Source organism: Cygnus olor, chromosome 17, assembly GCF_009769625.2.
Source record: "Cygnus olor isolate bCygOlo1 chromosome 17, bCygOlo1.pri.v2, whole genome shotgun sequence".
Lineage (NCBI taxonomy): Eukaryota > Metazoa > Chordata > Aves > Anseriformes > Anatidae > Cygnus > Cygnus olor.
The window spans coordinates 13,320,745-13,333,842 of record NC_049185.1 but is presented as its reverse complement, the minus strand read 5'-3'; the positions used below and the strand labels follow the sequence as shown (position 1 = coordinate 13,333,842).

The following is a 13,098-nucleotide window of genomic DNA, read 5'->3' as shown; positions in this document are numbered from 1 at the left end:
GTACGTCTGTCTGTGTGCTAACTGGACGTGGAGGGAGGCGATGGCAGGGAAAAGGGCAAAATGTGTGGCCTGTTCTTTTTAAAGTCCTAACTTGAAGGCAAAGCTGCCCAAATGAGCTTTTTGTGATGTTTGGGGGAAGTTTCATTCAGCTGAGCTGATAGGAGATAAGGCAGGGTAACTACCTCCAGCTCAGAAGTAGGCAGCTCATGCAGAAAAAGCAAGGCTTGTTGAATACTTGTGTTAAATCAATTTACCCCGTCCTCCAGGAGTCCCCTTCGCTTCCTAAAATCATGCTGGGTGGCGAGGCAACCTGGGGTGTCCACCTGGCTGCTTGCCACCGCAGATGAGCGGGGTTCCCCCAGGCTTACGGCCCCTTCCCTCGCAAACCTTCCCCCCTGTGGGACCGTGCTGCAGGGTAAGAGGCAGCGCGGCTGTGGTTTGAGGCCACACATGGCCCGTGGTGGAAGGCAGAGGCTGCTCCAGGGCTTCCTCACCCCTCATCTGGACACCCAAGTGCCTGGAAAAGGCAGCGGGGCTCGGACTTCTCCCGCCTGCGGTCTGCTCAAACATCTGGTCAGATTTGTGGCCGGTGACTCAGGATCGCCACAGTAAAAGGTTGCAGCAGCACAAAGCTTCCCCCAAGCGCTGGACAGCCGAGAGCGGCCAAGCTCCTGCTATGATTAAGAGCCTTAAAATAGATTTTATATAAATGCTTCTAAAACCATGAAGGAAAACTCCCCACTACTGATCGGCGAAGGGGTCACGCTGCCTCCCCTGGTGCTGTGTTGGGTGTCCGGAGCGGTACTTCACCTCGGGCAGAGCCTGCCTTGGCACTCCGCATGGCGGTAAGAGGGGGCAGATGTTCCAGCAGGGGCAGCAAATGGAGGAGCTCTGTCCTGCGGACAAGGCAGGAAGGGCTGCCAGTGGCCAGCACGTTCTGTGAGACTTGCTGGATCCTGTCGTGGCCTCTTTGCAAGAGGTCCCTGATTGCAGGCTGGCAGAGAGGGAGGGGGACAGCAAAACGACTCGATTCTGTGTGTGGTGGCACAAGCGCTCAGCTCACCACGTGCAGCAAAAGTGTCCAAGGCGGCTCCAGAGCGTCCAGCATCACCCTCGTATCCCTGGGGCGAGAGCACCCACCTGCTCCGGGTCATCAGGGACCGTAGGAAAGGCTGCGGGATCTAAAACGGCCAGGGAGAAACCCAGACGGAGAGGAGCGGGAGCCAGAAGTTGCACCCAGCTCGGCAGGGTCCCCCTCGCTTTGAGGATGCCGACAGGATTCGCTCCAGCAGCTGCTCCCGGGGAGAGGTGGTTAAACGGGGCGGCGAGTTGACGCAGCTCCTCGTCATCCCTTCGGACTGCGGGGCCAGGGACTCGTTAATTTTTCAGTGGGCTAATTTGCCCCTTGGGAAGAGCGTGTCCCTTAATGCCAATTAATGCCCTCGATGACGCCGGCTCTGCTGGTTTAGGAGCCGAGGACCCGGGTGAGGTGACACCTCCGTGGTTCGTGTCCTGGAAAAGCCCCACGCAGGGCCACTAGCGGAGCGGACACGGAGGAACCCCGCGGGCGTCCGTCTGTCCGTCCAAGCATGACAGACACACAGTGCTGCCGGCGTCCCTCCGAGGGGCAGGGTGCCATCCTGCCCGCCGTGCCCCAGGGCCGGGGTAGCGGCACCCACTCCGCGCTCCGTTTATCTTTCCATCGGAGCCGAATTCCCCAAGGCCCCGTGGAAAATTCCTGCCTTGATCCGCACCGACCGACGTGTCCGTTCTCGTCGGAGCGCGGAGGAAGTGGCGCTGATCTCTCCTGCGCTTTTTTCCCCTCTTTTTAAGTAAGCGGGCAGTGTGCTCTGACAACAGGGGCTGAGGGCAAACCCACCCAGCCCGTGCCACCTTCCAAAGCATCCCCACGCCTGCCAGCAGTGCTTGGGGCCGTTCTGCAGCAGGGCAGCGACGCTCGCCACTCGCGTCTCCTCCAGGTTAAGTCCTGCACAGGTTATGAGAATCAGGAAAACCTGATGTACAAAATTCGGGGGGAAATATGTGAGCCTGGCCCCTCCTTGGAAGCATCTCTCCGTGCAGATCCCAGCAATTCAGCGGTAAAATTGCCTGCTGCTCCCAGCGTTTCCTGCTCGGTGACACCTCCAGCAGCGCCCAGGGAGGGCACGGACCAGGCCCACGCTGCCACAGCTCCCCGTGAAGCAGGAACCACTTCTTGACGTTTGCTTTCTTTAAAGTCCGAGTTACAGCCCCCGCGCCCAACTCTTCCTGCTCCCGTGCCACCCCTGAGCAAACACGGTTGGAGCAGCAGGCAGCATTTATAGCTTTGCCCCCTCTTGACCTGGAAGTAATTGGTTAATTGCGTTAGACAACAAACCTCGAGACGCTCACGTGCTTTCCTGCCACCTTCGCGCAGCCAGCGGAAGGGTCGCGCTCCTCCCGTCCCACGCTGCTAGAAACTTCGAGCACCTCGGAGAAACCAAAGTTTCCTTCCCCACCAGGCAATCGGTCCCAGTTGAGCCTATTTTGGGGCCAGCAGCTCCTATAAAGCTCCTGGAGGCTCTGCAGCCTCGCTGGAGCTGGCTCGGGGGCAGGCAGGGGCTCCCGGCGCAGGGGTCGGGCAGCAGGTAAAGGTTTTGGGGCTCACTGGTGCCAGCACACCACGAGGCGGGGATGTGGGCATTCGTGCAGGTTTAGCCACGCGATGGTTCTGTGGCCGTGGATGTTAGCGGGGTTTGTGGGCTCGAGGGCAGGGGGAGAGAGGCGAGGAGGAGCCGTCTGCTGGTTCGCGCTCTCTGCGCGTTGCTCCCAACCTGAGATCCCCGCGGGTGCTGGTGCTGTGCTCCATGCAGCTGCATCCCCTCGAGGCGACGCAGCTGGTGGGCCCTGCTTGCCCCTCGCTATCCGAAGGTGGCACTTGGGCGAGCTGCCGGGCCCTGGTGCCGGTGCTGAGCGTGGGGCAGGCCCCCAGAGCAGGTGGAGAGGGTGCAAAACATCTGCAAAAGCCATCTGGCTGCCCCAGGCGAAGCAGTCAGCTCCTTTATGCGCTCAAGGAGCGCTTTTTGGGGGGTATTTTACAACCTGGCTGCTTTCCTTTCCTGTTTTCAGTGTCCCTATGCACTTGGGGGACAAGGTCAGTGCGGGACGTGGCTGGATTTTCGGGGTTCGAGGCTGGTGACGTTCCTGCCAGCTGTCTGCACCCCTCTGCCTCCCTCTTTGCTCTCCCCTCTGCTTACGTGTGGCTTTACGTGATAGTTGCTGGTTTCTACTGGTGGGTCATTAGGTGAGGAAATGCCCTGGAAAGCAGAGGGGCACACGAAACAAACCCACCTCGGTGGTCTCCCTCTGTTTGGGGATGGGGGAGACCCCCCGCAGGTGTGGGTGAGGTTCCAAGAAACCTCACGGTGCTCACGTCTGAGCTCTAAACCTAAAACCACGGCAAAGCTGTTTGGGGTGTAAAACATGCTCAGATCTTTGGGAACAATTCCTGTACTCTACCAGTAAGCTCGGTCCAAGCAGAATTAACGCAGGCTGGAGAAATCCCAGCGCTGCTGGCGCGCATCCACGGCCTGCCTGGAGCCCCAGCCGGAAAACCATCCGTGAGGGCCGGCGGAGCCGAGCGGGAGACGCGGCCGAGCGAGCTGGGGACACCGATGGCAGGGACCTGGCTGCTCCCATCCTGCCTGCTTCGCTCCACAAGCACAGGGGCAGAGGGGGCTTTCTCCAGACAATTCTCCTTGCCAAATACTTCCAAATTCGCTCCGGCTTCCCAGGGGAGAAGCAGAAATCCCAGGAGCTCCTGGCCTCCCCCTCACCATCCTGCCCCTGCGGCTTCACGGCAAGGGCGACCCACCTCCGGGTCCCGAGGGGTCCGCGGGGGGACGGAGCCGCTGCGGGGCTGCCGAGGTTTGTACGCAGCTGGGTGGCACCGCAGGCAGCGCGCCGGGGCCGCGGCGCTTTCCTCTGCAGCGATCAGTCGTGCTGCAGGAGCGGTTAAGAGGATTAGGTATTCCTGATCGTGTTTGCAGCTGCGCTAGCCGTAACCGAGAGGCGAAATCCAAGTGCTTCATCTTGGGAAGCGACTCCGTGGGTCTGGAAGGGAATCCTCCCTCGGGACCCCGCATCTGGGTATGTTCTCAGACCCTGCTCTTCCACGGAGCCGCGCGTATTCGCAGTTCCTGCGGGCCGTAGCTGAAATTGTGCCGTTTTGGCTCCCTTGAAAGCCCAGGCTCTTGTGGAAAACGTGGTGCGAGCCAGCCCGGATGCAGGGCTCTGAGCTGCAGTCATGCCTCCAAAATGTCAGCTCCCACGCAGAAGGTCTATGGCTCCCAAGTGCCCCAGCCGAAACGGAGAACGCGTTGGAAAGCACGCCGGGTTGAAACCCAGACACGAGAAGGGAGACCCTCCCTGGACGTCAGCGCGAGGATTTCTTCAACAGCTCTGCTGCCATCATCCACGTTGTCTCAGCGCTGCGGCGCTTCGGCAGTGAAAACCGATTTCCCTGCATTCCTGCGCACAGCTAAGCTTCGGCGCCAGGTTCCCGTGCGCTCAGGGCTTTACCACCCAAAGAAAAACACCCGGCGGTTCCCTCTGCGGCTCAGCCCCGCGGAGATGCTGGTGGGGCGGTGCTGGTGCTCGGCAGGACGCCCCCTGCTCTCCCCTGGGGACACCGCTGCCGAGCCCTTGGCCCCGACCGCAGGCAGGATGGGCTGAGGGGGAGTATGGAATCCATTAAGCTTTTTTCCAACCTTAAACAAAAACGTGGCCTCGCAACCAAGAAGAAGACACCCCTCTTTGACACGCGCACGCTCGCTGGAAGCGCTCAGCGCTGCCAACAGAGGCTGGGCCCCGGGGGTTCCTGCACGGAGGGGTGGGAGCCCTTTCTCCGCCGATGGAGCTGCTGACGATGCTCCCAGGGTTCATCCCGAGCCAAAATCACCGATCTGAGCCTCAGGTGCAAGGGGAAAAATTCCACAGCTCCAATATTTCTGATGATTTTAGCAGGGATTTCTAGAGATCAGGCGGGGGGACGCCAGAGGTAGCAAATTCAGCCCTTTCCAAACCCGATCATGTGCCAAAAAACGTCAAACAAGACCCTAAGCCTAGGTTTGTCCTTTAAACGTACCTGTGCCTGCTCTGGAGTGGTTTCCTTCTAATCACTGGGGATTAAAACCAAAGTGCACCGAAACATCTGAGGTGAGGGGGCACGGTGGAAATTCCTTGCACGCTGGTAATAACAACGGAAAGCTGCTCTGTGAAGCAAACCTGAGGCTGACTTGGTTTTTAATGGACATCTGTCTGTAGGGGGAAAAAATGCCATGGCAACTGGCTTTCTTGTTGGCATGCCTGTCTCAGCAAAGGGATAGGGAGAGGACGGGTACTGAAGGGTCTGCGCGGCAGCGCTCGGGAAATGTGGAGGCACAGCTCGACGAGGCTGCGAGGCGAAGGTTGTTTATGCTCTACGAGCACCAGATCTTGAGGGATTTAAGAGCTAAATCTTGGCATAACGATCGCTTTGTCTGCTGCTGCTTAGCAGGAGTTAGGCTGGGTTCTCCCCTCCCCTTTGTGAAAAAGCTAAATCAAATAAATAAAACAGTTATCGAATAAAGCACGGGGCTAGGTCGAAGACCTCCTGGTGCTAGGGCAGAGCCGGGGGCTCCCCGTTTGCAGCCCCATCCCAAACCAACCACAGTGAAGCTGGGGCGCCTCCGAACAGCTCCTGCCTCCCGAGGAAGGGAAAGCCCTTGCTTAGTGACCGCAGCCGATGGAAACGGAGAGCGAGGTTCGTTAAGATGGTGGTTACAGGTGAAAGGAGCTCTGGCACTCGTGCCCCTCTCTCCCAAGCCCTGTGGACTTCAGCGTTTTCCCTCACCTCCTGTTGGTAGCAGGGAGGCAGCGGGGCGTGCGCGGCTCCGCGGCGCGTCTGCCATCCGCAGCCCGAAGGGAGCTGGAGGAGGATGTTGGTGGGCTGAAAGGAACTGGGAAGGCAGCGGTATAAAGGTGCACGTGTGGCTCAGAAACATGTGTCTGATGGGAGCTGGTCTCTTCTTGGAGTCGAGCTGTGACTTGGAGGGGCTGCAGGCATTGAAAAGACTCCGCACAGCGACTGGGGCGGGGAGGAAGAGCCGAAGAAGGCAGCGGTTGTCTCGCCTTGGAGCTGGGGCTTTGCTCAGTGATGTGCACATGCCTCTTTCAGGTTTGGCCAGTGGTGCGTTCATCAGTTAAAACTGATTGCAGCTCTGGTGACTAGCTGATACCGTATCTCTCCGGGAAGTGCTTCTCGTTTGTTAGAGTACCTGATTTGTTTTCCTAACGTCTTTCTGAGCGTCTGTTTGGAGATTCCCCGTGCCCATAGCATTGTTCACAAAGCTTCAGCCTCCAAGAAGAGGATTAGTGGTAATGGATAAATAAGAGAAGTCTTCAGGGAAAAGAAAACACACGTGTAGAAATTGTCAGGTCTGCGAGCTGCTCTAACAGCTGATTTTGCTTAAAATAAATGCTGAGGGCTCGTGTCGGCTGTCCCTCCACAGGCGTGCGTGTTTCATCACGTTGAAGACTGTTGAGGATCACCCTGGCTGGCTCGAGGAAGAGCACGATACCTCAGAGCAGGTTGTATCAAGGAAACGTTGCATCATGCAGCACTTCCGGGTAAGTAACGATGTTATCAGGCTCATTAATCTTCATGTGCAAATACAGCTCGCACATGTAGACGCAGAACTGAATGAAAGTAGTAGTCCGGAGAAAGACCAGCTCTAACCTGGGACGTGGACAGAAAGGGCAAAATAGGACGTGATTCTCCATTGGAGCTGGTTGCTTCTGTTTCTTGGCCACGGAGGATGTAACGTTGAGTCTGGAGTTTTTCTGCAGGCAGACCACTGCATCCAGGAAAAAAAAAAAAAAAAAAAAAAAGCTGTGTGCGTGTCAATAGAGCCAAATCAAATCATAAAGTAATAAAAACGGAATATTGGGAATCGCTGCCTGTAAAAGAAGAGCCGTACGCAGGTAGAAGCGGACGCCACGGGTAAAGGGAGCTGTGTGCCGTAACGGGAGCACGATCCCGTTGCACGGGCGCGTTGGGTCCGCCGTGGAAGCACACTCACAACGAGGGGCTGAAAGCAGCCCCTGCTGCCTCCGTCGGGCTGCGGCCGGGCCCGGTGCCCAAACTGCAGGTCCGCTGGTGGACGTCGCTGCCCCAGCCACTTCGGCTCGGTCACTGCTGCGTTCGCTTTGAAGTGTTTGTATGAAGATGCTCGACAAACAAAAACGGGAGGCACAATGAAAGCCAAACAGAGCTTAACAAAACAAAGAATACATTGAAGGAGAAAACAAGTCAAACAGCAACTGCGCTTGAGTCATTACTGCAGATACGAACACGAGAGCCTTATTCACACAACCACTTTCAAAGTACATAATGTTGCCCCAAAATATAAGTTAGTGTGTTCATATCACGTCTTAGAAACCATCCCTGCCCGTGGAACTTGCTTTTTGTGTTCCTGACATCCTTGAATATCAAGGGCTTCGTCTTTGCCAGCAGGACTCCACAGCATGGCTGCCACTTCAGCGCAGTGGAGGCTCTGTAATAGTTCTTAACCTTTACTCCACAAAGAGTGACTAATTGCCATGCACGTAAATGTTCCTAGCTGAAGAAGCATTGAAATAACTTCCTTTACATTAAAAAAAAAAAAAAACAAAAACAAAAGCCCTCTTAAGTGTCCTGGATGTGCTAGACGTTGTCTCTTATCAGACTTCCTTGGCTTTTTGGGAAATGTTTTTTAGCATGAGAAGCACACTGACGAAATCACTATTGAGTAAGGAGCCCTCTTTCTACCTGTAGCTTACTTGAATTCATTTCAAGGTGTATTTTGGAACCATCAGGTTCCTCACCTGCTGCGTTTCTCCTGTTGCGGTAGCACTTTGAGGCCCTCAGTCTGAGGTCCTTTGGGACAAACCGAAAGGCACAGAAGACCTTAGGAGTTTGGTGAAATGTATGTTTTTGTGTGTGCGCTAGTGGATTTTATTATTTTATTTATATATGTGTAATTTTTAAAAGCTGTTTCTTAGCTTTTCTTTTGGGAAATGTTAGTTTTTCCCTTTACTAGAACTTCCCCGACTGCAGAAATCCTCGATATCCTCCTCTCTCAATTCTGTGGCCGTGAAGTAGCAAAATGCTCAGCAAGTTCACTGAAGCGATGGGAAAATATAACTTCCTTGAAACTGCTGTCTCTGTTTTGGGCAAGTGTTTTCAGTGGAGCAATTCTTAGCGCTGAGCCCATTTCAGCCAGCACCCGGCACCTAGCGAACAACGCGTTAACCACAGGGTTATTTGGGCCTGTAAGGTAAAACAAAACCAGGAGTTTAACAGTCAAAAGTATAGGGAAAATGCTAATTTAAGAAAGCTGTTAAATATTGTTATCTTTTTACCACCGTGTGCTGCCACCCACAACTTTCAACCGCATGGGAAAACTGTTGCTTTACAAGCAAGGTGTATAAATAATGCCTGCCTAACAGCACCGCTCCTGCTTATTACATTTGAATCCTGTGGGATTTCTGGAGCATTTCTATGAATAGATTAGACTCTGAGCATTTTGAGTAACCATGGCTATAAATCAATTTAGCTCTTGGGTTTGGAAGTTACATCTGCTCTCGCTAATCCCGTACGTACACGGGCTCTTATCGGGACGGGGAGGTTTTATTTTGATGTATCAGCGTTCACTGGGGATCCGTGACAACACCCGGAGCCCTGGTGCCACCCCAGGCTCCTCGCTGCTGTCGGTGAGCGCAACGCATCGCTTTTTTTCTTCAGACTGCGGCATTTTTATTTTTTTTTTTTTGGGGGGGGGGGGGGGGGAAGACACCCCAGGATTTTGCAACCGTGAGGGGCTGCCGGCGGGGCCGAGCCGCACCACAGGGCCCTCAGCCTTCGGCCTCCTCCTCCTCCTCCTCCTCCGGGGCTTGGGCATGAAGAGAAGGGGGCGGCTGGGGCCCCGTGGGGCGGTGATGGGCTGGCGGCGGTGGCCGTGAGGGCCGTGACGGGCCCCGCAGCCCGGCGCCGTCCCGCGCCGCCTCACGTGTCCCCGTCCCGCCGCTCCCCCGCCTCCGCCCCTTCACCCGCCGCAGCACCGCCGCGTCTCCCTCCGACTTCCCGTAAAGAGTCCGCGGCCTCCCCCCCGCTCCATCCCCTCCCCCGCCGCCTCCCTTCTCCCTTTCCCCCCCTCCCCGTCTCCGCGGGGATCCCGGGGGAGCGGCGGGGGGGGGAGGTCAGCCGAGCCCGGTACCCCCGTTAACCCCCCCCCTCCTTTTACCCCCCCCATCGCCGTGTAGTCCCGGCTGCCCCCCCCCCTCCCCTCAGCGGCCGGATCCCTCCGCGCCGCGCTCCGCTCCGCTCCGCTCCCTCCGCCCCGCTCGCGCCGTTGGGGAGCTCCCGGCCGAGCCCCGCCGAGCCCAGCCCCGGCCCCCGACCCCGGCCCCCCCCGGCTCCCGTCAGCGCAGCGCGGCCTCCCCCCCCTCCCCCCCCCCCCTCCAAGCGGCCCGGCCCTCTCCTCAGCCCCAGCTCTCACCCTCCCCTTCCCTCCCTTCCCTCTCCCCCTCAGCCCCTCGCCATGTCCCTCAAGCAGGCGGCGGCGGCGGCGCAGGCCGCCGGCAACAACCGCAAACCCCCCGGTGGTGGCGGCGGAGGAGGAGGAGGAGGTGGAGGAGGAGGAGGTGGAGGAGGAGGAGGCGGCGGCGGCGGCCCCGGCCTCCCGTCAGCAGCGGGCGGCGGGAGGCAGAACATGGGCAGGTGGGTGCGCGGCGGCGGCGGGGGCTGCCCTCACGGCCCCTCGCGGCCCTGTCTCCCCCGCAACGGCCCCCACGGGCGGCGGCGGCGGCGGGACCGGGGCTGAGGCGACGGAGGGTGGGGGGGGGGGGGAGGAAGGAGGAGGCCGGAGGGAGGAGGGGGGGGGGGGGGGGGAAGCAGCGGGAGCGGGGCCGCGGCGCGGGGGGCTCCGCCCGGCGGGGCGGGGGAGCCGGCATGGCGGCGGGCGGGGCGGCCGCAAGGCCCCGCTCACGGCTGAGGGGGGGAAGAAGGAGGAGGAGGAGGAGGAGGAGGAGGAAGGGGGAGGAAGGAGGGGGGGGAAGGGGGAAGGGGGGAGCCCCGCCGGTTCCGCAGTGCCGCCGCCGGGGCGAGGCCGCGGCCCGGTGCCCTTCACGGAGGGCCGGGGACGCGCCGGGGCCGCCTCCATTTTGCGGCCGCGGCGGGGGGCGAGGGGCTGCCGCTGCGCTTCCCCCCCCCCCCCCCCTTCGCCCTCAGCCCTGAGGCCGACGGGAGCCGCCTGCAAAGGGGGGGGGGGCGGCGGGGCCCGATGGGGCCGCACGTGGGGGGGGGGGGGGGGGGGGGGGGACGGGGAAAAATGGGAGAAAAATGGGGGGGGGGGGGAGAGATTGGGAGCCCCCCCCCCCGGCATCCTCCCGCTGCGCCTTAAGCCCTCCCGATCGCATTTAGAAACGTTGAATTTTTATTTTTTTAATCTAGTTTTTAAATCTGTTATTTATTTATTTATTTATTTATTTAACACCACCCCCCCCCCCCCCCCCCCCCCGATCGCAACAAAACGCAGCGCCCGGCGGCCTGCAGCGATGGGCGCTCGCTCGTAGCAAGGCCGGGCCCTGGAGGAGAAGGGGGGGGGGGGGGAGGCAAAAGGGCCGGGTCCCTCCCTTCCCTTCCCGGTCCTCCCCCTCCCGGTCCCCCCCTCCCCGGGCCCCCCTTCTCCTCCCCCCCCCGGCTCTGCAGCCCCGCTGCCGGCCCCGGCCGAGCCGCCCGAGGGGACCAGGCCCTGCCTCTCGGCCTGGTTTTCCCCCAAGCTCCGGGGGTCCCAGCGAACAATCGGAGGAGGAGGAGGAGGATGGTGGCGGGCTGAAGGTCACCACGCTCCGGGCAGTTCCCTTCAACCTGGCCTTTATTTATTTTTTTTTTTTATTTTTATTTTTTTTTCCCCCCTCAGTTTGGTGCGTCCGCAATAAAAAGAGTTGACGGCGGCTCCATTGTTGCACATCCCTGAAAATGGAGTTTTACTTTGTTACCGCTCTGGGGAACTGGAAGGGGAAAAGCTTTGGTAGGGTGGAAAAGAACGAAATGAACTTAAATAGTATCAGCGGGCGCCCCAGCACTGAAATAATTCCCTGGTTTTTACATATGGCTGTCTGGGTTGCCCATGGTGTTTACTGTGCCTTGCTGAACAGTTACCCCTGCCAACAGACAGTGGCACTATAGAGGTTAACGTGAAGGACAACAAAACCCACAGCTTTTTTAACATTTTTATTTTGCAAAATTCCGTATCACTGTAAGCACTTGTCTCGGTAGATTAAAGGTGTGAGCTTCAATTCCTTTGTCAAGCTTTAAAATTAAAGCCATTGGGTTTCTCCTCCCAGCGTTGTTGCCTTTCTGCTTTTGTTGGATAGATTCCATTTCAGAACTTCCTAGGAAGTTGTAGTGGGACTGTTAAACGACCAACGTGTGCCCACAGTGGTGTTTATACCTTTTTTTTTTAAAAATAAAAATAAAAATTGATTCTTGAAGTTGGCTCTGAATGACAAGTCAGTAAAATCCCAGTCCCTGCGCTGGTGGAGCCCCAGAGGACACCTTCAGGGAGCTTTTCCTATCGCTACCCTGAAGAGAAGTCTTGCCTCTTTTTGGACTACAAACTTCAGGGTGGTTCACGCTGCAATTTTTTTCCTGTAAATGAAAAGCTAAGCGGCATTCCTGTTTGAAAAATCAAATTGCTTTTTAGCTGGCCTGCATCTTGCTTTCGACTCGAAGTGTTGTGTTTAACAGAAATTTAAACCTGTCCAGTTTTTGCCAGGCTTTCTTCTTAGCACTACTGCAGCTCAGTTCTCTGCAGCACGGGTATTCTTTTTTCTTTTCTATTTTTTTTTTCCTTGAGATGCGACAGAATGTTGCTTTTCAGGGCCATGTTGCTCATAAAGGCTTAAATTTGGGTAGAAAGTTGTTTGATAGTAAACTGTCCTGGGCTTAATTTTATGCTGGTTTTAGTACTGTAATACTTTGTTGGGCTAAGCACCTGGTAGTGAGCGAGGGTCAGCCTTGCTCCCTGGGCGTGTTTTCCGTGGTCTTGGAGCGGTGGATTTACGTCTTTCGTGTTAGAAAAGGTAAGATCTTGTGGGAAAGAGTGGGAAATTCCAGCGTTTGCTTTTCATTGTTATTCCTTCCCCTTTTACACTGGGGAAGAAAATCACAGAAGGAGGCTTCTTTACAGGTGTTCAAAAATTAAACAAGAAGAATTAATAAATTTTTATAAAAGAGGCAGGAAGTGCAGTAATTCTGCTTGTATGTAGTAGTAGCAGCATGTGGAATATGGCAGATGGGAAATTGGGCTGGAGGGGGGATGCCAATAGATGTCAGGCTGGGAAATAGACGTTAGATGGGGAAAATGTAGGGCCTCATCTACAAATCTGCCCCAAGCACCGGTCAAAACCTTACCTGATATCTTCGTTTTGAGGTTGAGTTCAGTTTGTCCCTAATACAACCACGAGAAGGCTAGCGGTCCCATGGCTGGAGGTTGCATTTGCCTCAGCCCGCCTTCAAACTCTGCAGCCTTTTTTTTTCCCCGGTGGCTTTTTGTCTGAAGGCAGAGCACCCTCAGCTCTGGTTTTGGAGGGTTACACGCCTGGCTACAATTGTGGCAAAAGGCCCTTTTCCTTTCTGTTTGGTAACTTTCTTGCCCAAGTGAACCTGGGCGCCCTTTATGAATATTCTAAGTTTCTGTCTTTTATACATTGGTTTAACCATTAAAAAGTTAAAAATGAAATTATCCAACGTTGCGTAGCTTGATTTTGAGGCTTGGCGCTTCTTGCCTGCTCTTATTTTCCTTTTTCTTGCCATCCTTTATTAGCCCGACTAAAGGCTTAAGGAAAGGCCAGAAAGGAGGTGTCGGTTCTGTTTGGGTAGAAACAATTGGGGATATTGACTACCGAGGCACTCGGAAATAACGCGAGGGACTGTTCTGGAGGCTTGGTCCCACATGGCATTCAGAGGTTTTCTAGTTCATTCTGATGTCTTTGTGTGTGTCGGCTTTAATGCAGCTGTGCTGAACTGCTGAGCAA

General features: G+C 56.6%; 1 protein-coding gene across 17 annotated transcripts in view; it reads left to right on the top strand.

Moving 5' to 3' along the window:
• The first annotated feature begins 9,527 nt into the window (after positions 1 to 9,527).
• Positions 9,528 to 13,098, top strand: part of ATXN2 (ataxin 2) — a 55,585-nt gene continuing 52,014 nt past the window's right edge. For 7 of the 17 annotated variants that reach the window (XM_040577609.1, XM_040577624.1, XM_040577622.1 and 4 more), the window contains exon 1: positions 9,530 to 9,778. In XM_040577609.1, coding sequence (XP_040433543.1) covers positions 9,600 to 9,778 — 179 coding nt within the window. In that variant the 5' untranslated portion in view covers positions 9,530 to 9,599. Of the gene's footprint in view, positions 9,779 to 13,098 lie in introns of all 17 variants that reach the window. The other 10 variants (XM_040577621.1, XM_040577615.1, XM_040577614.1 and 7 more) reach the window with 4 other exon arrangements.